Source organism: Anabas testudineus, chromosome 12 (assembly GCF_900324465.2).
Source record: "Anabas testudineus chromosome 12, fAnaTes1.2, whole genome shotgun sequence".
NCBI classification, from domain to species: Eukaryota; Metazoa; Chordata; class Actinopteri; order Anabantiformes; family Anabantidae; genus Anabas; species Anabas testudineus.
In genome coordinates, this window is record NC_046621.1 from 8,177,943 (window position 1) to 8,204,703 (window position 26,761).

At 39.1% G+C, this 26,761-nt stretch overlaps 1 protein-coding gene across 2 annotated transcripts in view; it reads right to left on the minus strand.

The window, feature by feature from the left end:
• pappaa (pregnancy-associated plasma protein A, pappalysin 1a) overlaps positions 1-26,761 on the minus strand; it is a 77,599-nt gene that overhangs the window by 31,913 nt on the left and 18,925 nt on the right. For both annotated transcript variants that reach the window (XM_026354889.2, XM_026354888.2), the window contains exons 7-10: positions 23,260-23,761; positions 15,088-15,216; positions 14,843-14,934; positions 12,040-12,236 (exon numbers count right to left, since the gene is read on the minus strand). In XM_026354889.2, coding sequence (XP_026210674.1) covers positions 12,040-12,236; positions 14,843-14,934; positions 15,088-15,216; positions 23,260-23,761 — 920 coding nt within the window. The remainder of the gene's footprint in view (positions 1-12,039; positions 12,237-14,842; positions 14,935-15,087; positions 15,217-23,259; positions 23,762-26,761) is intronic.

The window sequence follows — 26,761 nt, forward strand, 5'->3', positions numbered from 1 at the left end:
ATGTTTTCCACAACTGTCAGCTGTGTGTCATGTGGTTGGCAGCACTAGTTTGTGTTTTATCAACATGCCCAGCACCCTGTCATGCATCACATTCCCCCACACACCTCTCCTCTTGTTATGATACTGATTCTTCATTGTACTATTTTTTTTTTTTTTTTTTTGCGTACTCACATTGTAATGGCTTTTAAACCCAGTCATGCCGCACCTGTCCACTAGAAGCCCTCAAAGAGTTTCTAAAATCCACCTGTATCACCTGTGGTCATATTTATCACACTGCTGTACAGTGTGACAGTCTCAAAATCTATCTGTATATTAGTTAAATGAAATAATGACATGTGGCAGGTCAGTGTAAAATACTTAAAAATGCATTCAGCCAATTAATAGGTTAAATGCCAACTAAAAGATTACATCAGCAATGAAATTTCACTGAACTCTGTTTTTTGTAATAGTAAGACTCCTCTTCTTTTTAAATGCTGGTGTTGGATTTACTCAGAGACAGAATATGTCCCAAAATATGAGCCAGTGTGCAAATGCAAATGTGAATTGTGCAATAAATAATACCAAAAACATCCCTGATGGTGATGCGCAAAACAAATGCAAAGAAAATGCAAACTCAACTGCAAAAGAAAAAGAAAGAAAAAAAAACAAAAAACCCAGCAGCAATGTAAGCTTTCAATCCAGTCCGTCTTGTTTTTAACCACAGTGTTTGAGTCACTTTCCCTCGGCCAATTCTGCTGCATAAAGCAGTACCCACAGCCTCAGGCCAAGGTATCTGGGGAAGGAGAACCTTAACAAAACAACTTTTAAAAAAGCAATTAAGACTTTTATTTTCAATTATTGCTGCCTGCTCTGGCAAGCCTGCTGTAGTGCATGTATGTAAAATACTGTATTTAAGCTAAAACAATATCAGGTTTCATAACTGGCTACGAGGCCTCTCAGTTTACCTCTCTGCCATCCAATTCAGGAGAAGTAAAAGTGATGGCACGTTGGCACGTTTTAAATAATACGAGATCGAATTCCTGATTAAATCATTCAGTGATCGTAAATTCTGTGATGACAAAGTCACCTCATTACTGTGGCTTTGCTGACATGCAGAAGATCAAAAGTGGTCGGGTGAGGGATGGAGTGGGAGTGGGAGGTAGAGAAGGAGGGGTCGCCTATCCAGGATTTGTATGCCACACATTATTGGCTTACTAGTTCTGTTAGGGTGCTATTAGCAAGGTAGGATTAGAAACAAAGGCAGAGGAACACTTTAATTACAGCACAGGCAAAGAAGCAAGGAGACAGAAAAGTTAAAGTGATAGATTATAAAGCAGTATTGAGCAATACATAAAAACAGACACAAAGGAGAGAGGGCACAGACCCAAGGACAGTGAGTTTCGCCTGCTGCCCTGAGCTAGTGAAATGAGACACCAGTAACATGAGAGTTTTGCTAGAGAGGCTACTGTAGGATTCTGCCACTATGGAAAACTGGCCAGACCAGCTATCTTTCCATATATCTGTCCCCTGGATCTGTTGACGTGACCTTTCTGCTCAGAGCTGAAGTGGCAGAAATGAGAAATGCAGGTGACAAACACCTGAGATCAGATGCCATGAGCCTTTGGCCCCAGTTGTGTAGATCTCCATATTCTTTGCAGGTACTCTCTGTTGCATTTCCACGTCAGAGTGTAGTTTTCAGAGAATTTTGTCTTTCTGCTAAATGTTAATGTAATAAATACAGTAACTAAAATAAATAACCATGGGTTATTTTACTCTGGCAAGTGCAGACCTTCCCAGAATCCAGCATTACTTCCCAGCCAAACTCTGACTTTGGTCTGGCCTTGACAAAAAAACCACAACATTCTGAGTAACTCACCCTGACTGCATGACTTAATTAACCAATATGATTTAAAAGGACTGTAGGTCTGGTAATGAATTGAAGTCAAGAGGAACTGTTTCCATTGCTAACCCTTTACTGGCAGGGCAGGTGACAAAACCCTTTCCATGTGCAAACGGATGACTTATTCATGTAAACACAGGTGGCACTTGCTACACCTTCCTTCACGACCCCCTCCCTTCTCGCAGTGTGCTTTTCTAACAGCCTACTGTTTGAGATAGGTAAACACTGCTTGCCATGCCAAAACCCCTGCCCTCAAACAAACACCCCACATAAAGCCTCGCACCAATAGAGGGCAATTCACAGGACCCCTCTGGGGCTCATTACACTTTCTCCAAGCTCCTAGGCTAGCAATAAGAGTCATTGATTTTATTTAGTCATTAAAAGAGGGTATAGGAATCCTCATTCAAACAGCTTTCAAATTTTATCTGTTTATCCATATATCTATTGCGGTTAGCACCTATCACAGCACACATGCAAACATGCAAGCTCATACCTGCAATCCTAAATATGCACTCTCTCAAAATGTTAAACCTGCCACATGTTTTTAATAGAGCATCATAGTGCTCCTGCCCTTCATGTGTTAGTGTCTTAGGTTGCAACTGCATACATTAGCAAGTTCCTATTGCAGTATGTTCAATAAGTCTAGTGAGCAGTTTAATGCAGTTTTGGACTTTAGGGTTTATTTAACAACCAGTATGCAATTTATCCACCTATACATTTAAATAAACACAAACCTATTAACCTCCTTGATGATTTTTTTTTTTATAGTTTCCTTTGTATCATTACACATTTTATATTATATGCAAAATATCAACATGAAAATGTACATCGAAATCTTTTTTTGTCTTGCTACATGCGTGAAAAAAAAAAGACCTTGTATACACTAACTTCTTTGAAAATAAATCTCCTTTAGTGGAGATTCTGGGAAGAAATCACAGCTTCTTATGCATAGCATGATTGCAGTAGGTGTTATTTATGGACTTGGGTAAATGCAGTCTCAACTATAAGTCTGCAAGGATGGTAAAAGACGTGCATTGATTAATGCACCGAGAGGAGGGATGAGTGCCCAGAAACATTTACAGCACTCACTTTAGAACAGATTAAGTAACAAAACCTGATGATTTTACGCCTAAGTTCACAACATATGACATAAACTATTAATATAAATACACAAAGGTTACTTTCAGAATGAGCACCGTTGCAGTAAAATCTGTCAGTATTATCACTGCATAAACGTGTTCTTGCATAACGAATGTACCTGTTACTGACAAATACAAATCAACTTCTCTCTGTGTCTTTGGCGTGCCCTTTTGCTGGCCTTGTTTCATAATATATCTCAGCAACAGCACGGTTTTAAAAATAAACTTTATGGCTAAAATCAGCTGAATCCAATGAGACCAAATAAAAAACAGATGCGATTTCCATTATCACAGGCGTACTGAAAGTCATGATCAATCAGACCGCCTCTAATATTAGTGATACTAAATCAGTGAAAAACATTTGGAAGAAGGTAATTAATGTTAAATATGTTATTTACTGTATCTTTTTAAGACATGGTATTCAGAGCCACAGTGCACACAGTAATTCACTGTGAGAAAAACAATGCACAGGGTTTGCACGTGTCTGTACTGTGTGTGTGTGTGTGTGTGTGTGTGTGTGTGTGTGTGTGTGTGTGTGTGTGTGTGTAACACCAGTATAATAATGCTAATAGATATTGTGTCTACTGTATGTGTGCATATGTTTCATAAGCATTACATACAAAGTTTGCATAGATCACACAGGAAATTCATTAATTGAGTATTAGTAATGGCACATATGCATCTAAACTAAGAGCTGTTTTTGTTCTACAGTCTTACAAAATATATCACTGGCCAGCAGACGTTCAAACAGACTCTTTGAATGCAGCTACAAGACAGTCTGATGAATTTATTAGATCATTGTTTCTCAGCAGGAAACATGAATCCATTATTTGTGAGGTGAGAAAATGATTGAAACTACACCGACAATAGACAAAGAAACAAAAGTCTAATGTTGTAATGCTCATAATGTGTAATACATGCTGGAAATCATTACTATTGTTGAAAGAGGCAAAGGAGATGCTTAATTTTGTACAATGATGAGTTCTCCTCTTCTACCCCCACTCATTCTCAACACATGGTTCCCTTGTTCTTATTTCTAACAAGAATATATCAGTAACTGTTCCAGGTACATAAGTCAAAAGTTAGACGTGTATTTGGAACAAAACAACTTCTCGCCTTCTTTGGAAAACAGGCACAGCAACACTGGAGATGAGTTCAACTCCTTACCTCAAAAGTACACACACACACACACATAGTTACACATAAGGTCTTAATTTGTACCAGCTGGCTAGTCACACTGGCAGACAACAGCCAACCCCAGGTCTGTAGACACAAACTGGTGTTTGTAAATCACCACTTCAGATAAAAGGAGAGCTAAATGTCCTGAGCCAAGGGGGAAACCAAAGAAGATAACGGTGGGGTGAAAGAGACAGTGCAACTGTCAGACGCATTGCCCTGAAAACATGTCTGTACTGTAAAAATGTTCATTAAGGGCATAAAGCAAACAAAGCGTTCAAGAGTGGGAGAGTGGCGCTCTTAGTAAAGACAGAGTAATGACAATAATAATGGCTGTAATAGCAAAATGTACCTTAATCACAGCCTTTTCCCCTAGTGATGGAGATATGGTGCCAGGGTGAAGTTAGATCACCCTGTTCAGAGGGAAGTCTGCACATAACACACACACACACATACAGAGAGACTCAAACACAAGCATACACATGTGCTACACTCACCTTGGCTTGGTTACTGAAGTTGAAGCCTCCAGATTTTCAAAATGTCCTATCTTGGATTCAAATCAATAAACCTCACTGACAGATACACACAAACATGGACCATATGTTCTTGAAAGACTATTGAGGCCCTCAGACATTTATAGGAGGCCCTGCAAAGGTCCTTCCTGTATGCTACTAGACGAGAGGACAACCGAGGAGGTGGAGGAAGATCTTAGCACAAATCAGAATCTTTCTGACACTACATGGTCATTTATTTTATTTATTTTTTTACTTTTCATTAAACGAAGCACAGAGAAAAAATAGAAAGAATGCATCACATCTACACACAGACAGACATGAAGACGCCATCATGACAACATAATCTCTACGTACGTACCATGTGGAAGGATGCAAAAAACAAACAAAACAAAAAAAACACACACAAGATATCATCAGTGGATTGGCTTGTAGACAATTTTTGTTGTTAGGAGTGCTTAAAATTTAGTCAACCAACTTTCCCACAATTCCCCTTGTCTACATCAATTTGCAAGTTCCTATTTCCCAAAATGATTCCAACCCCATCATCTTAAATCTTAAGTTTGTCCATGGGTCTTGCCTTCATTCAGTTATTCAGTGGTAAACACCATTACAACAGTAAAATGTTCACTCCTTTTGAGTCAAGCGGGGTCATCCGTGTGCAGTAAGTACAGGTTCACCGGGAGCCAAGGAGACCTGCCAACCATTTCAGTACTGTATTTTATTACCACACGCTTATGGCACTAATTTATGTTTGTGATGCTGTTGTATCACTATGTAAGTTCTGAACTATGCAAGCTGAAGTAAGTTTGTAAGTTCAGTACTTTGTTAGTTAGTTCTTTGTTAATTTACACATGTCCATGTGGAAATGTGCAAATTAAGAAAACGGGTTCCTAAAAGGATGTTTATCCTGTCACAGCACCTCCTAAATGTGTTTATTTCCATCAACAGGTATTTCGTTTTCTTCCTTTCCATTTCTCCCTCACTTTTTGTTAAAGGCACATGCTGTATACAACTTTGAAGCCTGAGCGGGGGAAGCAGCATTGAGCATCTGTGAGGCATTTGTGGAGAGAAAAAGAGAAAGAGCAACAGAGAGAAACTAGTATGAGTTTCCAAGCACCATCCCATGGTTTACTGGAATGCTGGTGAGCGCCTAGCGTGTGAGGTAATGTCCTGTCACCCAGCCCCACCTATACCCACTGAAGCTCACCGTCTTATTGGTCTAAGACTAATGATGGGCGACTTCCATGGCCTACTGAGAATGGGGCAGTAAAAGTTTGTGAGTGGCTGCAATTATGCAGTTTACCTATCCCACTCTCATCAGGGCAGACATGAGTAGTGACTGGGTCATGGGCAACACAGACCACAAACTAATGTATAGGGATTGGTGGGCATGCCAGCAAGTTGAAAACACATGGGTCTACAGAGAATATGAATGGCCCTCAGTCAGTGGTCCTCTATGCTCAATAAAACAGGGCCAAAACTCTGTATATTAACAGCTTTAAAATGTTATGGGGGGTTATCAGTGCCATGAAAAAAAAAACACCAGCCACAATGAGGTTTCCACATGGTAGAACCACAATAATAATTGAAATGGGAAAAGTAAAAGGGAAAAAGGAACGCCATCCCAGAGGTTTCTTTTTAATGTTACCACATGCTTATGTCACTGGCACTGTACCTGACGAGAGCTGTGTGGTTTTGAGGGAATGCTGGCGAGGGAGACGGTGCCAGAGACGCCGGCCTTCCTGTGCTGCTCAAAGCAACAGCTCAGCTACTGTATGCGATTTTGTTTTTGTGGCTAAGCATGTGTGCGACGGTAAGCTCGTGCGATGGTATGTACAAGTTTGCCCATGTGTTGGCTTGCATGTGATAAGTGTGTAAATGTGTATGTATCCTCTGCAGCATGCGTGTATCCTCCACTTAAGTACATAAACACACACTGCCTGTGTTTTTGGGATTGTACAATGTCGGGCCAGTTATTGTTTCCTTTTATTTATTTTACAGCGCCTCTATTCTCCATCTCCTTTCCTTCTGAAGCAGGATGTAGTGGAAGTTAGTCTATTTAATCCAGACCTCATGAACATGTGTTTGTTTTACATCTTGACATGGGTTAACTTCACATATAGGCATCTTCTTGCAGCATGAGAGGACTAAAATGTTATCCCTTCTGTTGCTTATGTATAATTAAGGGAAGTGTTCTCCAGGGATGCTGGGTTGCGTCAGAGATTGCCTGGGCAGCAGCCCCCACTGGAGAAATCACCTGGCTTGCTGTTTGATCCTAAAGTTTGGGCGTACATGTACACTCACCGTGAACACAAACTCGCGTGCACGCATACGTGAGAGCAAACAGTCAGCACATGTACATCAATGCGCGCGTACGAGCACACACAGGGCCAGTTGCTAGGGCCAGTTCTCCAATCCAATCCCCCTAGAGCGAGTTGAGCTGGCTCACTATATTCCATGGTGTGGTAGTAGGGGAACATTATGTTCTGCTCCACAATGACAGCAGTAGTACATTTCAGTCCCCTATGGGCCTGCCCTATAATCCTGCATGGAGTCAGCACTGTGTGTTTGCCTATGTTTCTCTCTGTGTGTACCTGAAAGAAAGGGGGATCTTTTAAATGAACTGAAGTCATATTACAGTATTTACAGGTAAACCAGTGAAAAAAAGGTCTTCCGTAACATTTTGTTGGTGGTCTACCACTGAAAGGTTCAAAACATGAAAGCAACATAACTATTAAACCTGGCTAAAATGTTACATTGGCAGTTGGATATTTTTCTAATCATTAATGTGTCATAGCATTTTTAACTTACATTCTCTGGTGTCTATGTGGTATTTTGATTGGATCAAACTGCTCATTTAAGGACATTTTAATGTGGGAATGGCCAATAAGAGTGGTTTTGGACCATTTTCTACTTTCACAATAATTTTTATTCAGTGATGTATTTTCGTTTGAATGCAGCAAGACTGTCTGTCAAACTAACATCCAGATCGTTTTACCTCCAGTTACAACAACTTAGCCTCACTGGTTCTGTCATTTGTTATTTGTGTTCCTGACAGCATTATTTCTTGTCATTTGAGCCATTATATAATGTATCTTCATATGTCATTCCCTTGTTCTTGCACCGTGTTTGTTTCAACAGCACTTAAATGCTGTATGCGGTTTAATATTAAGTTTTATTTACCAATCTTGGCCTAGCCTCTATGATTTCAAACTCTTTTATATTCTTTTAATCTTTCCTCCCTGCCATTTCTCCATTATTATTCACCGTTATATACTGTGTCACTATGATTGCAGTTTCTACCTCAACGGTGTACACAACTCTACAAGTTAGTGCTGTGATTCACACTCTATGACCTAAAAATGAATGTGTGTCATCCTTACCAAGATATAGTACACCTTTACAGTGCAGTCTGTAAGATAGACTGCACACTACTAAGCTATTGTGTACAAAAGGGCAGTATGTATTTATGGCTGTATGCACCATTTAATCTTATGTTGCTGAACCCTCCCTCAGCTGTGGTTTAAATGTGGAAGCATTCACCCATCCTTCTCCTTGGCTTTGCTCTGGTGCATGAAGATTCAGAAGTTAAGAAAAAAAGTTCAGCTCTCATGCTGTAATACTGAATATTGAGTCAACAGATACAGAGTATCCCTCTGTATCCTGTGTTTGTATATTTTACAGTAGATATATATCCGTGTATACCCCTTACACACATATGCACAAAAGTACATAGCACTTGAGATTTCGTGCAGATATATGATCTCTCTTTTTTCCCCGAGTAGTCAAGATCTCATGTGCTGTTGTTGCTTTCTTGCATCCGCAAAGATCTCTATCAGTGCTGCCCGCCTCACTCTCTCTCTCTCTCAGACACACGGACATACACACAAAAAGAATCAACACCATCTTTAGACATCAAACGGAACTGATACACAAAGCCAATACAGGACATATTTACCAGATTAGAAGGAAATGATGTATTATCAAGTGCCCCTACCTAAAAAAAAACACTCACAAACCCACAGAAAGATTACACTTTTGCATTGTTCTGTATCACAGAAGCACATCTCTAACCCAACTCCGACCAAAGAACTGCATGAACCATGCCATGAACTCAGAAACATGATTAAATTAAACCACAAAGGATGAAGTGAGCTATTAACAAGACAGGACAATGTGCTGTTGGTTTCTGATAAAACTAAGATTAATACAACCAGCACAGACTCACTTGCACATCCAGTTTGAACAAGTACTGAAAAGCATAAATAAGGCAACATTTGGTAGATAGTTCAACAATTTACCTGTTGTCAGTGTTCGATATATTGCAAAATACATCTGCAACAAAAAACAGGATATGTGTTCTATCCCTTACAACAAATCTTCCCAAAGAAAAAAGCTGTTACTGTTACTAAAACCTCCACAATGACAAATAAGGTTTTTTTTGTTGTTGTTGTTGATCTGTCACCCCATCATCGGGTTGACATCTTATGTCAGTACCCACCAAAAAGCAATACAAATCCTTGTTGAAACAATAAAAGCATTTGGTTTGCTTTGGTTAGGTTTAAGCACAAAAATAACTAGTTATGGTTAGGGAAAGATCGCCATCATGGTTAAAAGAAACCAGCGTTGGCTTTTGGTAGGAAGCAGGAAATAAACAACATTCTTCTGGGTCAAACTCCAACAGTTTGTTGACCCATTTGTCACACCTTTGTGGTCTTTGTGGCTTTATGTCAAACTCACACTATTTTCTCATTTGCTCTCGATGAAAAAAGGTCATAAATACTATGGGTGGAAGAATATTTTGGCCCTTAAACATAAAGTCATTTTGGGGCATTTGCTGAAATGCTAGATTTTTCTTGTTGTTGTTGTTTTGGGAGAATATGTTACAAAGATACAAAGATTCAGAGAAACCAGAAACATCAAAACTAGCAAATACCTTGCTACGACAATTAATGCTGGTTTTTCTTTTTTATTTGTGCATTTCTCTTGCACTTCTCTTCCTCAGTTTGCTTTTCTCTCCTTATCCATCTCTCTCAGACGAGAATACACACACGCACCCATCGGACAAGCACTTGAAGGACATGCTGGTACATATTGTGGCATGGATGCTAGTGGTTAACCAGACGCTAACTCCAGCAGAGAACGTACTGTGGTAATGACATTGTCTTGGGATTGTGGTCCACTGACATCAAAGAGTTACTCTATATGCCAAGTCCTCAAAAAGAAACAACTGTTCCCCCCTCTGTATCTCTATTATAGATTGTGTCAAGCATTCCAATCTTGCTGTGTCAGAGCTTTTTGCTGTACTCAATGCGTATCGTGGTTATAACTACACCTATTTTAAGTTTATTGTACAGGCAGTGGGATGACAAAGAGAGAATGAGTATGTTGTTACCACATTATAAATGTTGTTTAACCCAAGTGCCATTCCAAAAGCAGCCTTACTCCTGGCAGGGCCACCCTTAAACTTATTTTTGCATGGTCACTTAGCACTCTCAATAGTTGTTTCTTGTTGTGTTTCACAACAGGTTCCTCATGCATGCAAACCTCAAATAGGAGAGCGAATTTACTAGTAAAGATACTAAAGATTCTGGCAAGGCTTTAGTCTTTTTCAGAGAAATGGTTGCTGAACTCAAGAGAAAGAAAAAGTTAAAGGTGACTACAATACACTACAGGACTCATCCGCATCAGCACCCAAGCATCAGTCCCCATTTCTCAATCACAGCCATTTTAATATTGAGAACAGCCATCTTAAAGTTGCCAAGCTATTTACTACCCCAACAGTTTTCTAACTCTCTGTCAAGATCAATATGTGAGCATGTATCAGCAAAGCCACAGATTTTTTTCTCTAGCAGATAATATGATCCAGAAGCCATTAAGAGTGATTGTCAGTACAAACAGCAATGAAAATATCAGGTGGCTAGACATCAACGAAAATAGGTAACATCTTCAATAACTCTGTTCTGCTATTCCTCAACCACTGGCGGTGTTTCATTTGTTATTTTAAAGTGGTCACATTACACTGGATGTATGAGCAAAGTTGAGCCTAGTGTCTGGTCTTCATCAGCAGAACCAAACCTTACAAACTTTATCTGTGGCATGAGCCTCCACCACTCCACGACCATCATAGCTACACGCACGCAGTTGCACAATTGCTTTGGAAAACTGCTTGAATGAGATTCTCAACTGAGTTACTCGAGACCATGTTGTGTTATCTTTGTTTTCCAAGGGACTACCATAAACAAACAAGTGCGCACGATTCAGTGTGTGCACATTCTCAAAGTTACAAGGACACAGTGTAATCACAGTTAATTTGGAGATGAAGATGATGTTAGAGTTTGATGCTGCTGTAGCACATGTTCCTGGAGGCGAAAAATAACTGTCACTGATTACATCAAGATGCTTGCTGTACTGATGTGTACTGATGGACTTTGAGGAAACTATTTTTAGACACAACAGTGAAGCTACAAGCTTTATTAATTTGTGTTTGCATATTGTATACACATGCAGTTGTCTGCACATAGAATGTGCAGTCATTGCGTAAAAAAGGTGATCTCATCACATGTGATGCTCTGGGAACAGTGTGCTCTTCACAGTAAAAATGTTTTTTGTATGAACAATGTGTACTTCATAGCAGAACCACTGGAGTCATTCTTCTCAGAGAACATCTGCAGCGTTGTTGGTTAGAGCGCACTCCATGTTTTGCTCTGACAAAAGTGATACCATATTAAATGCATTATCAAATGCATTGAGTGCTATTGATTCAAGTCAATGCTTTTGCTATTGCTTACATCCTTGCCAAGTGTTCTTGAGCAAGGCACCTGACCACAGCTGTTCCACTATAATTACCATGTTGGCCCTATGAAATCAGTAATCAGTAAGCACTAGTTCCTAAAATCTATCAAGTGACTGCACATTGACAAAGTAAAATTATGTTTAGAACTTCAAAGAAATTTTTAATTGCACTAAAAGGCCTTAGTCTTGACCATGTGTATTAGGGAGAGGGGATTTAATAGGATTTAGTCTAATGCACTTGTCTCCAAACCTTTGTGTGTGCACATGTATGTATGTCTCACCGTAATGTTTTGGGCAATCAGACCAAAAACTTAATCACTGTTCTCATTATCATGTGTAAAACATGTATCAATGATCAAGTAATAGTAGAAAATCATGAAAGATCATCGAATACAATTCCCTTTGATATTAAATAGGATTACAGATTTTAAATTAATCGATTTGTTGGTAATGATGAGATGCCATTTCATCTTTTAACATTTGCCATTAAATTATATCAAAATGTTTTCCGTGGATGAGCCGTGTAAAGCTTTACCTTAGTAACAGCAGGGTATCCAGCAGCCACCTCACCAGAGCAGTAGGGCTTCTCTTCATGGGAAACTTCAACTGTGGAGGCCCATTGGTCCAGAAAACCACTGGGGGTGTAGAGGCCACAGTCTCTCACGCCAGTCTCTCGTTCAAAGTCCTCACACACCCCATCACCATCATAGTAGTAGCACATGCTTGGTTCCTCTGTAGGAGAAAAGAAAACAGACCTCAAATACATTATAACTGTTTTTTTGGGGCTGAGTAAAGCTAATGTTCGTTGATGAGATTTAGCATATCCCACAATTACTCCACTCTGCTCTGGTTTGACTACAAAGGATGCAGTGCCTTACAGATGATTGTTGCCCACCTTCTCTCATCCTTTTATGGGAGAATATTTATACCCCATGGGATAGAACTTCTAACCCTATCTCTGTTATTTTGGAAAGTCATGAGTTAGAGGTCCAGATAAAGACAGCGGAGGAAGGTGAGGGTGCATGTAAAAAAGGAAGGTCATTTCTTGAAAGCGTGAGGATCTTCAAATAGAAATGAGTGAATAAGATAAGGTCAGGAAGAAAGAAACAAAAAAGAAAGAATGAAAGGGAGAAAGGGCGATAAAATGGGAGCAACAGAGCCAAACACAGAACGAGGAGGGAGGTGAGGGGGGGACCAGACAGCCAAGTCAAGAGGTAAAGAAAGATACAGCAGTAATTTTTCCAGACATCCCACCCGGAGTTAAGGTCTGGAACTGGAAGCTTGGAGGAGAGGTGAGCAGAACAGGGAGGTTGCCTGGGCCTCATTGCTCTCAGCTCTCAGCTAAAGCAGTGTCAGCCGTTGGGGTTCCAGTTAGGGGGAAAGGCGGCATTCTGTGCCAAGTTGGCCGGGGCCTCCTCGACGAAATTCCAGCCCTCCCCAGCTCAGCCAAAAACTCAAGTTAGTTCTGTGCTCTGGCAATGGTGAAACGAGGGGCTACTGAAGGGGCATACAGAATACGCTCCCGCCACTCACTCAGCAGGAACAGAGGCAAGGAGGGAGACTGAGACATGAGGAAGCTCAAACAGTGGATTGTGAAAACTGCAGGAGTAATAGGTTGTATGAGCTAAAGAGAGGAGAGATGAAAAGGGATGGAAAAAGACAAAGAGAAGATGTATTGCTATAGTATTTGGATTTGGAGCGGGATAAAATAAATAGATAACAGAAACAGAGGAAAGGTGATTGAGTGCGGGAGCAAAGAGAGAGAAGTGCTCTACAGTTGGAGAAAGAAAGAGAGTGATGAGATGAACAGAGATGGATAGAGGCAGAGAAATGCTGTACAGGCTGACAAAATAAACTACACTTGTTTGTTTGTCTTTAAACACAGCACCCAAAGTTACATTTGACATTTCAAAGTGGTGCAAAGAGTGAAATCCAACCTTCCAACTATCGCTGTAGTGAAGAAAATCAGATTACATTTCCTTTATGCTTTATGTCAGCACCTGTGTTTACTGTGGCTTGACATCTTATTGAGACAAAGCCAATGGGATTGTAGAGCCAGGTGGGGTCATGTGAAAAAACGTGTTGATTTCTCCGATTCCAGATATAATTCAGCTCAATCGTGTGAATAGCCTATTAAAGTTCATCCAAATTGTACAACATTGGCCCCGTTGTATACTTGGTGTCAATTCTCCATCCAACTCTCTCTTTCACTATCCAGCACACTGACAAGCAGGCGCTCTCTCACACATACAGACAGATGGACAGAAGGTCCCGTCATTATAGTGTCAGATTTCTGTGCAAAACTACAACTATGTCAGGAAGAGTCAGACACCCACACACACACACACACACGCAACATGAGCACGCTTACACACAACTCTGTGCACTGCAGTTGGTGGAAAAACAACACAGCCAATGCAGTCATTTAGCAATCTGACAGGGATTAAGTAGCCACTTTGCACAGACTCACATATGTGAGTATGAATGCGTGTATATCTACATGCACAAAGACATACACAATCAAACAAGGGGGCAAATTGATTGTCAGACAGCAGGGGAACTGGACAGGAAACTGTCTACTCATAAAGCAAAACAATGTAGGAGATGCCAGTCGCTCGGCTATGTAAAATAATTCACCGTTTAAATATAAATGATTTCCAGACTTTCTTTCCACAGGTCAAAATGATTATGATATTGAATGGTATGTTTTATTCTGCTGTGAAAGGCACAGAGTACTTGGATAACATAGAAATCCGTTGTTTCAAAAACATTGCCCATGGGGCTCATCCAAAACTTCGCAACTCTTCTGTTTTGTGGAATAATGAAACAACTATGTCAGTCAGAACACGTTACATAAGAAACCGATGAGTGATAAAACGCTGTGGCAGCACATACATAACATGTGAACATCGCCGTTGGCCAGGAAAATTTGTCCAGAACCTTGTCAGTGGAATTTATTGGAATAGCGGACATATTGTACAGTTTGTATGCATCACTTTAAAAGTGAGCTGGATAAATTATGTAAGTTTTGTTTCACAAGAAATTTGTTTTTAGGAAACAACCTGCTGTACAAAATTTATTTACTACAAAACAACTCTTTGCCATGAATCCAATAGAATCATTCATTAACAGCTACCAATAATGTATGCATTAAATCCACATCCTAAGAGCAAAACAGCAACATTTGCAAACATTTCTACTAAAGATTGCTTAAGAAGACAGGGTTAAGTACCTTGAACAACAGTGCACTAAAGGTACTAGTTCAATATTAATTCAGAGAAATACAGTACAAGCATTCCTATTTTAACCTGAAGGATATAATTACTCATATGACTTACCAACACAGTTAAAGAAGGGCTCTTTCTTGCACTGACTGGAACAGCCATCCCCATTCATAGAGTTCATATCATCACATTCCTCTCCTTTGGAACTAAAATAGCACGAAACAGTTCTTAGAAAACACCCACATATGCAGTGCCAAACTGAAACATAGCAAATGATTATAGAGGAAACGTTTTAAATGTTTCATTGCTTATCTGTATGCATGCATTTTTGTTTGTGTATGCATCCGAATGCCTGTTACCTTTGGATGCGTCCATCCCCACAGTAGGGTGACCCCAGTTCGTGCACCAAAGCTGGAGAGGGCTCACTTTGGCTTTGGCTGGAGATGGTTTGGACTTGGTAGGTGTACACAACATGCGGAATGACATCCCTGAACAGAGACAGGCGAAAATTACAGTAAGTCACAGTATCTTGGGATTATAGAACACCTAGGAGAGATGCAATTCAAAGAATCAAAGCTAATGAAAATGAAAAAGAAGAGTAGAATATAAAAAAATAAATAAATAAAAAATAAAAAAGCATCTGTCTCGGCACTCACTTCTACACATCTACCTATCCGGTCACACGTTGATAAGGCTGCCTTTGCCCACTTTGGGTCCAGTTGTGATTTGTTTCCTTATCATAGTGATTCAAGGAACCATCATGATGAATACATATTGGACAGGAGAAATATTGGTGGACTACTCACTTTGACGGTGTAAGTCGCCATGATAGTTTCTTGAGTCACCATGATAAGGAAGTCTGAAAAAAAGGTCTGAAAGGACAAAAACAGAAATGAGAAGACCAAAACCATAAACGAAACAAAGAAAATCAAAGCTTTAAATGAAAAACCGAAATCATAAGCAAAGCAAAAAAAAAAAAAAATAGAAAAGAAAAGAAAAGAATGAAAGAAATTAAAGTACAGAAAACTGTAGTTGTAACAACTGTAGTGGGCAAGTGAGGGTGCTGTCATGACATTAGTTGTTCTGCATTTATCCTGTTGAGTAGTTATTGTTTCTCTCTGAATATAATTATTTTTTCTTTTGTTTATTTGAATTATTCAAATAATGTAGAAGCACGTATCTAGAGCAAGTAGTCAACTTTAAAAATTCAGATTATCTATGGTGTTACGTTTACAAGAAACAGAAAAAAAATCTAAAGAGTATGTAAAGAATTTGTCAGTTGAAGTATCTAATCATCTATTTAAATTATTTTAAACAAGAAAAACTAGGTAACTGATCTTCACATCAGCACTCTCATTTGCAAATGTACTGTTTACAGTTTTCTTTACTTTTGTATTTCCTTGTTGTTTTGCTTATAGTTTTGGTTTCCCACTCGTAGTTTTGATTTGCCCCATATGGTCATGGATTCTCATTCATGTTTTGTTTTGGTTTGTTTTTTGTTTGGCTCGCAGAGTCTTCAGCCTTCTTCAACGTTTAGTGTGTTATCTTAGTGTGTGGGTTGTTTTTTCTCATTTTGAGTGAGACAAGCATTCACTAATAAATAATTTATTAACGCATTCATCTGTGGATGTAATTGCAGTTTGTTAGTGGTGTGATTTACAGGTTATTACTATGCTAGGCTACAAAGGAAAATCCTTTTGGCTCTATATAACTGACATGTTACACTGTCCTTTATGGTAATTTAATGGCTATGATGTGCTTTTGTGACATTTAAAGGTAAATAGAAATAATAGTTTATAATAGATCATTTGATGTGGACCATAAAGTGGTGCTGAAATTTAATGTCTGCAACACTATAAATCCTGTGACAATAATGCAAAGTAAAGTACCGTACATGTACAAAAGTACCAGGGTACAGTATATGTAAATTCATATGTCCATTAAAAAGCTACTTACACACAGATACATGCACATGGATGCTGGCACAGACAACCACACACACACACCTTTGTAATTAGTAATGCACTGCTTGCCAACTATGACCTTCAAAGTCAAACAAGAGTACACAGGCATAAACCAGTCATTCCATTGGTGCCATATAATCCCAAGTATGAGTGCAAAGCACCACCAGCATCAAACGTTGCTCTGGTACCACAAAGGTTTCACCCAAGGCCAGTGCTTATGTCAGCGATCGAACCAAGAAAGTCTTAAACCTCAATGCGAGATTTTTTATCAGGCAAGCCATGAAACCACAACTGGATGAGGTTGAAGTGAAACCTTTCACTTTCATATTAAAAAAAGAAATTAGTGAACCATACCACAAAAGCTCTAAAAGGCATGAAACATATGGAGATTCAAGTACAATTGCGTTACACACATGAATACAGTGGAGTGAACAGTGTACATGTATGTTTCTTTATAAAACAGAAAAGATTTGTTTTTTCACGGCATTGCTGCAGATGTTCATTTCTCCACAACTCCTTTGTTTGTTCATCACATTCCCGGCAGATGAAAGAACTGGAGACCAAGTTCAAGTTAGCAGTGTTGTCCCAAGTATAAAAATCAATGAACCTAAAGATCAAGTAACAAAACGAATTTCCCAACAGCAAAATTTGTGACTAGGATGATGTTTGTGTTGGCTTTATCATTATCAACACAGAATGTTTCACTTGACAGACTGTTTTATGCTACAGTATGTCCTGTTCTGCAATGTTGGTTCGTGCTGGTGCAACTCCAGGCTACACTCAAACATGCCCCCTCTAATTGAATTAGTTTAGCCCCTGGAAAAGTCAAGCTGTGGGAGACTTTATCTCAGAGGAGAGCAAACACACAGAATAGACAGAAAGAAGAGAAGAGTTGCTTTGCAACAAGGAAGCACAGGAATGTCCTTTTAGTGGATAATGAGGAATTCTGGCTATGATACTGCAGGTAATTCAATGCACAGAAAAGTGATTGTCCTGATTGATCAGGCCACATGGACAGATATAGAACAAGGAGACAAAAGGCGTCTGTCTGTCCGTTGGGCAACCCAATTCCTATCTAATATCTAAGGAACACTTCGAAGAAATTCCTTTAAATTTGGCACAACTGTCAACTTGGAGTCAATAATAAACTGATTAGATTTTGATGACCAAAGGTTTATGGTTATCCACTTTATGTGGCCTATTACATATGATAAATACTATTTAAAATTTGGAACAAGTGACAAAAAAGGAGTCAGTGATGAACTGATCAGGTTTTGGTGGCTAAAGGTCAAGGTTGTAGTGAGTAGTTCTAGTTGAGTAATTCTAACTGTAAATCTTGTGTCTGCCACATGTATTCCACAATTATAATTAGAATCACAGTATTGCCCTACCAACAGCTTTGAATGAACTGATGTTATTATTCATGCTTACATTACCCGGTTGTAAGTTTACATTTTCCAGACAAGTGATGTGTTGTGGTTCCAAAAGCTTTTCAGGAGCAAAGATGCTTGAATCAAGGCAGGTAAACACTTTTTCTAGGGAAAGCTCTCCCTCAGAAAATGACAGCACCTTACCCACTTAATTCTTGAGATCATCAGGTAAGGGCACTCCAGTCTTCTGAGTCTTTCACATTGTACAGCCAACACCATAGACACAGAGCAAACATAAAACTAGGCATTACCTCCACCATGCTACCTAATGAATAAGAGAAAAAGACACAGTGGTAAAACTAATCATTTCTATACTGACCATAGAGTTTTCCAAGGCACATCTGTGACCTTTCCACTAATAATGGTTCTATATCCTTAAAACTATGGTATTCTGCTAAGCAACATATGTTACAAGGGTGTCATAATGCACCTTTGGCACTACGGGGTCAACAGTGCTACTGCACGCAACATAATAACAACTGTTTAAAAGAGGCTTTCAACCTGTTCCCAATTAGGTGCAAGCTTGATTCCTCCTGACCTCACTGCTAATAATCATGCTGCTGTTGGGCAATGATGTTGACAGTAACAAAGAATGAAACAGAACAGGAAGAACAGATATTTTTCGAATTTCATAGTTTTCTGCCTTAATTTCTCATAAAGTGTGATCTGGTCTTCATCTAATTCGAGAGTATTAACAAATATAATGTGCATAAAGTCTTTGTAAAGCCATTCTGTTGTGTGTTTTGGGTCATTGTCCTGTTGCATCGCCCAACTTTTATAGAGTTTCAGCTGATGTACAGACATTGTCACATTGTGCTGTAGAATTTTTTGATACACTTGGGAATTCATTTTCCCTTCAATCACTGCAAGCTGGCCAGACCCTGATGCAGCAAAGCAGGCCCAAATCATGATGTTTCCTTCACCATACTTTACAGTTGGGATGATGTTTTCAGGATGATATGCACCTTTTAATGCCAGATGTAGTGCTGTGTTTTATTTCCAAATAGTTTAATATAGTTTCATCAGTCAACAAAACATTTAGCCAATACTGCTCCGGAGTGTCAGTGTGCTCTTTGGCAAACTTCAGGCATGCAGCAATGTTCTTTTAAGTAGCAGCTTCCTCTGTGGTGCCCTGCCATAGACACTCTGCTTGTTTAATATTTTACGTACTGTAGACTCATGAACACAGATGTTAGCCAGTTCCAATGATGCCTTCAAATCTTTGGCCGTCAATCAGGGTTGCTTCTTTACCTCATTAATGAATATGCTCTTAGGGTAATTTTCACAGACATGGACGCCCATTCTCAAAGTGTTTTTGTTTTGTGATTGTTGCCTAACTGATCACTGGTGAATTTCTGAAGTCTTTTACATAATTTTGTATACCTTTCCAGCTTTATGTAAATCAACAATTCTTAATTGTAGATCCTCTAAATGCTCCTTTTGGCGAGGCATGGCTCACATAAGCGTATTCTTCTTGTGCTGAGCAAACTCAAAAAGTTATTGTTTTTTTGTCAGTCAAAGTAGCTCTAGTCCACACCTCCAAACTAATTTTCTTAACTTACGTTAACACCTGACTCCAATAAGCGTACATTTTCTACGGTTGTTCTCAATAAAGATATGAAAGATCTACATTTTTTTGTTTTATTATATTTGTTAATACTCTTGACTTAGATGAAGATCAGATCACATTTTATGACAAATGAATGCATAAATAATACAATATATAAACACAATCTTTGAAATTGCAGGGATAAAAATAAACAATGTATTTGTGAAAGAACTGATGTCCAACATCTGTCTTACTTGATATTGGATGGCTATCAACAGGTAACGTCTGACAGCCGTCCAGAAATCCTAAACCCACATTTTCTCTGTAACTGATTACATATGATCTGATATTCAGCTCATACTAGAAAGGCCTTCATTGCAGTCACAGAGAATATGTCACAAGACATGATTTCATCACTGCTGTATCATTGTGCATCAAGTTTTTATCTTGGCTTATGCTCAGTGTTAAGCTGGTGTGTGCATTAGGCTTATGTGTGAGCATGCATATGGATGTGTTTCTGTTCTGTGTAGCTGCTTGTTATTCTTGGCTAAGAGATCCCAGATGAGAAAAACAAATACATTTAAGGAAGTTGAGAAAAAATCTTAGATTGAGTCTGCAAAAACAACAAACAGGGCAATACTCCTTTTGTCAATGTGGCAGCTGACATGCGTTTGAGGTTTCACTGTTATTAATTTTGTACCAGGGATATGCCTAACAAACTAATGCTACATATTAAGACTTAATAGATGTACTTTAAAAGAGACTTTGGAACATTTCAAATGCAAATTCATGCATTTGTTTAAGGTCTCTGTTGCTATAGTCAACAGTTTGCTTTTTCATATACAGTATCCGTACATTTTCCTTGATGCAGTCATCAATCTAACTGAGGCAAAGACAGTGTGATAGATATAACAGTCTTTCCTGAACCCTGATCTTTACCAGAATCCCAGACAGCTTAGCCCTAACGTTGTGCTTTTGAAAAGATCATATCCAGCATATGCCCCGGAAAAGTTGCTGTTCTTAATTTTTATTTTTTTAGATATTCACATTCCCGCAACCCACTACTGCTTTGCAGTATGCTGGAGTAGTCACAGTTGATGCCAATCTAATATGGACAAATTTTGTTTGTTTGTTGGTTTCCTATCATTAAAAGCAAAGTGATAGAGAAATTCTGTTGAGTGCACCTGCCCTAATGAATTACCACAAGGTCTAGTATGTATAAATATAAATAATGTATCCATTTTAACAATGACATTAAAGCTTTGTCAGCTTAAATTCAGAAAAAAATACAGTTTAATGTAATTGTCTTAGGAAAAATATTAAGTTAGCCCAATACTTAAGCCCAGCAGATACTCAAAATGATGATCTCCTGGAAGTCACAGAAATATTAATATCTTCATAGTGGTGTGAATACTAAAAAAGAAGCTTCAATGATAAGGATAAGGATAAGGATAAGGATAGAGATACTGTTTTACTATTTGACAAAAACACCTCCAATGTTTTTTTTACAATTATAAAATATTAAATAAGTTAATTATATGTTAGAATGAGTATTCAAATGATTGTAGACTTAGGGATGTGGGAATTGAAAGTGTTATTCAGACCACTGATAGAATCCAGTTGTAGAGGGGGTATGGGGTAGTATTGATGCTGGGGGCTGCTGGCCAACTCTCTTTTTACTGGGAGGTCTCTTCACATCAGCTCTGAGATAGGCTGTGACTGAATGACAGCTCTGAAACCCACGTGAGTAATAGGATTAGTCTATGGGCCAGGGTGCTTTAGAGGGATGGGGTCAAACTAACCCAATCCCTCTACCCTCTCTCTTCATACTTTATTGACCCCCTAGTGTTCTCCCCTTCACCTATTGCCCTCCTGAGCCTAGCAATGATTTACCCACAACTGGTCAAACCTTCCACCCATAATGTCTATAATTTACTCTGTCACCCTGACCTCCCAGCCCTTAGCCATTCCAAACAAACCACCAACCATGGATGGAGCCAAGTGAGACAAGATGTGAGCTCTTCTTTTCGCTCAGTTTTCTGCTGTTCTGACTGTGGGAGGTCAATCACCTTCTCTCATCAACACTTTCCTCGCTCTTCCCACCATGGAAACATGCAGAAAGAAGAAGCAGCTTACTGTGTGGTCAACAAAAGCATTTTAGCAGCTGGAGCAAGGCGATCAAACAGAGCACTTTAAATTGTATTTGTGGCATGCCAAAACATTTTGGTGAACTTTGCTCTTTACGCCATAGTGTCAAAGGCTATGTTTGTTGTGTGACAGTGAGTATGATGGAGCATTATCTTTGCCCAAGGCTATAATGCCTCACTGAACTCACACTGCAGAATATAATGTAAAAGATTCTTAATCAATTAATCAAGGAAATAAGTAACAAATTAAACTATAATGGACATAATTATTATTCATTTAAATCAAAGCCCATTGAATAGTAATAGACACACAGTTCTGTGTTTTTTTTTCTTATTATACTTAATCTTTTATGTTTGTTTATTTGTTTTTTGTACTCTTAATCTTGATTTAAGTTAACTTAAAGACATTAATGCCTAGAACACGTATACTTACTTGTTATAAAACTGAACCATCCCACAGAGACAAGATCCCATATGCTCAACAGAAAATAATCAGCCAGTGCCACTGACCAGTACCACCGGAATGCAACCACAGCTAGTGAAATATACCACAGCAGTAAAACTACCAAGAGTGCATCAATAATCACTGATCTGTGCCAGATCCCCCCAAACAAATACATCTCCTGCAGGCAGCTTTCCACTGACACTCCCGCTACCATCCCCCCACAACCGTGAAGTTGTATATGGACACTTTATGGAACGTAGGTGTCATCACTCTATCTTGCATAACTGGAATACTCACCCTTTTGTGTCTTATCAAGCATTTTCCATCTCATGTAAACCATGTTGACAGCATGATAGTGAGATGGCATAACACACAGCAGCACCATGTATAGCACAACCTTTATCTAGTCAGCACATTCCATGAAAGCAAAGCACTGCACTCTCACCACAGTGTGAAGATAATACATTCAACAAGCCATCTGCTTGCCCTTGCTTCATGGAACATGGGAAAAAACAAATGTGGGCAACGATTGACCTGTGACTTAGGAAACAAATGTTAGGCAGCAGATTTGAAACTGCAGAAGCAGTGGTGGCTTGCTAGAGCTCCCGGGGGTATTAAAAAGGATATCTGGTATTACAAGAACATATTTTTGTGAATAGTTTCCATAGATAAATAAACACCTTCTTACTGTTGTTTCTAAAAAACCCCAATTACATCACACTAGCACAGGAAGCTAAATGGTAAACCACTCAGCAATTCTAAAAGAAACTTCTAAAATAAAATACTTCGGGTAAAAACAACCATTTCAAAACCAACATCCTCTGCTAGAAGGAAATGTTGGTTTTTCTCAAACCTTGAAACAGACCAAACTTATTTTATCTTCTTTAATTTATAAACACAAGAAGTCCTTAAAAACCATTTTGAGTTGCAATTAGTGATGAATGATGTAGACCTCTGCGCATTCATATAAAAACGTTCACCTACCAGGTCACTCACCTGTCTGTATATCGGCGGGTGGGTTCATTAAGCAGCAGACCATGTGGTGCATGGGTGAAGGGTGGTTGACGCAACAGGCGGTAGTGTAGTGGCTGGCAATGCCTACAAAGAGAGCAGTCTGGCTTGGATGCCAAGAGGGTGGCATCAATCTCTAGGTGTTGCTCCATAGTGAAAAACTGTACCCCATATACCTCTTCCTCTATGTCCAATTTTAGAGTCAGTGGGGTATCACAGAAGACATTACTGGGGCCTAAGGATATGTTGTTCCCACTGACAGTCAGTAGTAAGATGTTGTGGATAGCTGGGAGAGCTGTTTCCTCAGGGCTGAAGAAGGTGACCCATACAGTCAAAGAGTCTGGCACCAGTGGGTAGGCGAACTGTAGCTGAAGCATGCATCCCTGGAGAGGACACTCAGACAGGCCGACAACGCCTTGCCCAATCCCTGCATTAGGACTCCAGGTGCGCACACTTGGCTCACAAGCTTGTTCAACATCTGGGGGTCCTACAGGATTACAAAAGGATAGAGTGTCTCACACACACAACATATACACAATTTCCATTGCTAATATTTTGTGCTGCAGGTCCTTTGACAATTTCCTGGACAGGTAAGATAGAGCTAATACTATTTATATGAGTGCTAACACATATGCATCAATGATTTTACTGATGTTTTTGTGTATCAACACCTCTCGCAGCATCAAAGTAGAGGTGAAACTGAGAGTTCATTGTGAGTCCATCTGCAGAGGAAAGGCAGAGCTGAGGTGTGTACCTTCTGAGAGGGGCCCCGTTCAGGGTTCTCACTTCAGCAGTCATTACAAACTCTAACAGTCACACTCCAGCCATATTTGGAGTCCACACACAGCTAACTTGCATTATCCCAAGTGACGTACACTAACATTCATCAAGCACTTTTAGAAGCCAGCAAGCGGCAGACACTATGTTCTCCTTCGATTTCCTTTTGTGCAATTCCAAGCTGGCAACTAATGAAGCCATTTGCTAACCTCATTTCTGGGCACTGCACAAAATTCCAATGTTTAATCAAGTGAAGACTGAATATGGTTTCCAAGCCACATTATCTCAACACATTTATTATTGTACTGTAAGTGTGTGTGTGGTCACAGTGAAGGTGAATTAAAGGAAGAGAAGAGAGAGACACAGAGAAAAAGGAAGGGGGCTTGGTGTTGTGCTGGGAGAGAATAACCTAAGACACTCCAAGAACTTGGCTTTTTTGGCTTTATGCTCAGCTCATGTAGTCCTGTCTTTGTGGGTACACTTTCATTGAGTTTGCAAGGAAAGGAGCTGTAGCCACAGAAAATATTTTGTAATGTCAGCTGTTATGATGGGCCCTACTCCTGCTCTGGCACTGATGCTAATGTGGTTAGAAATTTAAGAGGAGACAGAACAGGGGTGTCATCCACTGCATAACCCAAGGCAATGCACTTTATCTGAAAACATGAAAGATCTGTACAAGTGCAATGTTTAAAATCCAACATTTTAATTTTAAAAATATTAAGGTATTGTTCTGTTTCATACAGAATGGCTACCTGCAACAGGTCATTAAAAATTGCTATGTAAAGACAAATTCTACATGAATGTTGCAATCTTAGTTTTATTACTGAGGTAAATGTGGCAGTCAGACTCCTTTTACTTGACTCCTGGATGTGGCGTTTGTATTGTATGATTACACAATTTTAATAAAAGTAAGTGGATGTAGAGTTTCAGTGTGGATTATGAACACCAAATTATTAATAGTAAAAGTAAGTAATTATCAAGTATCCAATTATCTAAATATTTTAGGAGTTACCTGCTTGGTCACTGACACATATGAAGTTGAACATTAATGTGATAAATAAATACATTTTTACAAAAATGAATAAAGTTATCATTGCTGAAAAGAAAAGAATAAAGAAAAAGATCTGGCAACTTCCAGCTGTCATTGTCAACTTCTGGCCAATGTTAGCAGTCTACCATCTTGTCTGCAAATAAATGATCTTGAATGCAGCAGACATGACTGGATTATAATTGGTGTTAGGTTCAACATTAATGACTTTTAACATTAACATTCGGCTATAACTGAACTACTGTACTCTACTAGTGTCATTTTTCTGCCACATATTTAAATTACTTATTAATACCCTAAGCAATTATCTGTTCACCATCTCTTATCATCTGATAATTAGGCAATGTCAGACAACTGGGAATTTCATAATCAGCAAAACCATTTACACTTACAGAAGAAACTAAACAACTTTGCTTTTCTGAAGCTAAAATGATCAGTGTTTGTAACAACTTAAAGAATTCAGCAAAAAATGGCTATTTTTGCAAATTATAATTTGAGGATAGATGCTGGTGCCAATCATAATCCTTTTGCTCTGGAGACTCACACTGATGCACAAAAAGTCCAGCGTGCCAGATGAATAAACAGACAGGGATATGTCAGGGCATGCACGCTTTATGCTTTCTAAGAAGTGTCTGGCTCTGGCTCTCACTATCGATGACTCACTGTCACATACTGTTACACACTTCCTCACTCAGAAAGCAGACATCAACCTCCTCGAGCCCTTTTGCCCTGACAGACACACAAACAGAGAGACACTTCACAGATACTATGAAAGCAACAGACACTATGGCCTGGGAATCAATGTCACATCACATTGTATTCCGTGTATTTCAGTGGTTAATCCGTCATAGCTCTTGGCAGATGTTTTTTTTTTTTTTTGGTGACCTGCAATATGCAAACTCCAGAAAGCAAGTTTTGAACATAGCAGGTTACTTAATAATAAATATCATATTGTAAGCAGCACTTCACATGTTGGTTAATTAGCCAAGGCAAAGTAAAACAGTTTATTAGAAGTTTGAATATGTATTTAACTTTGAAATAAAAATTAATTCAGCTACATCACACACTAGCTCGCTTTGTCAAACATGGCCAGTGTACTTTGATTGAACTTGGGATGAAAGATGACCATATTCTCTTACTTTGATCATTTGCTTTGCATTTTCAGTGCATCCAATTACTTGATATATTGGAGCAGTCGAGCACTGAGTAATAAGTTAAACAGAGATCACATAAAGTTGTCCAGGAGGAATGATTGGCAGTGCTCACTCCATTCCTTTTTCATCTCCCAAATAGAGCCATTCATCCAACCATTAAGAGTCACATGAGTGCTGTAGCCAATCCCAGCTGTTATTGGGCAAGCGATGGGGTACACCCTGAACAGGCTGTCTATTGCAGGGCTCACATAAAGGACGGACAGTTGGAGTCCAGACTACCTGAAAAAACCCATAGAAAAAGGGGAGAACATGCAAACTCCACATAGAAAAGCACCTGGCCGATTTGTTGATTAAAACCCAGGGCCTTCTAGCTGTCTATCTGCGTCCTCCCAAATAGATCTTTGGTTTTTATTGCAAGGCAGTCATGCATCACAGGAAAATATCTACAAAAAAAGTAAATAAGACTTTGTGTACCACTTTATCTAACATAATAAAAACAACCTGTTTT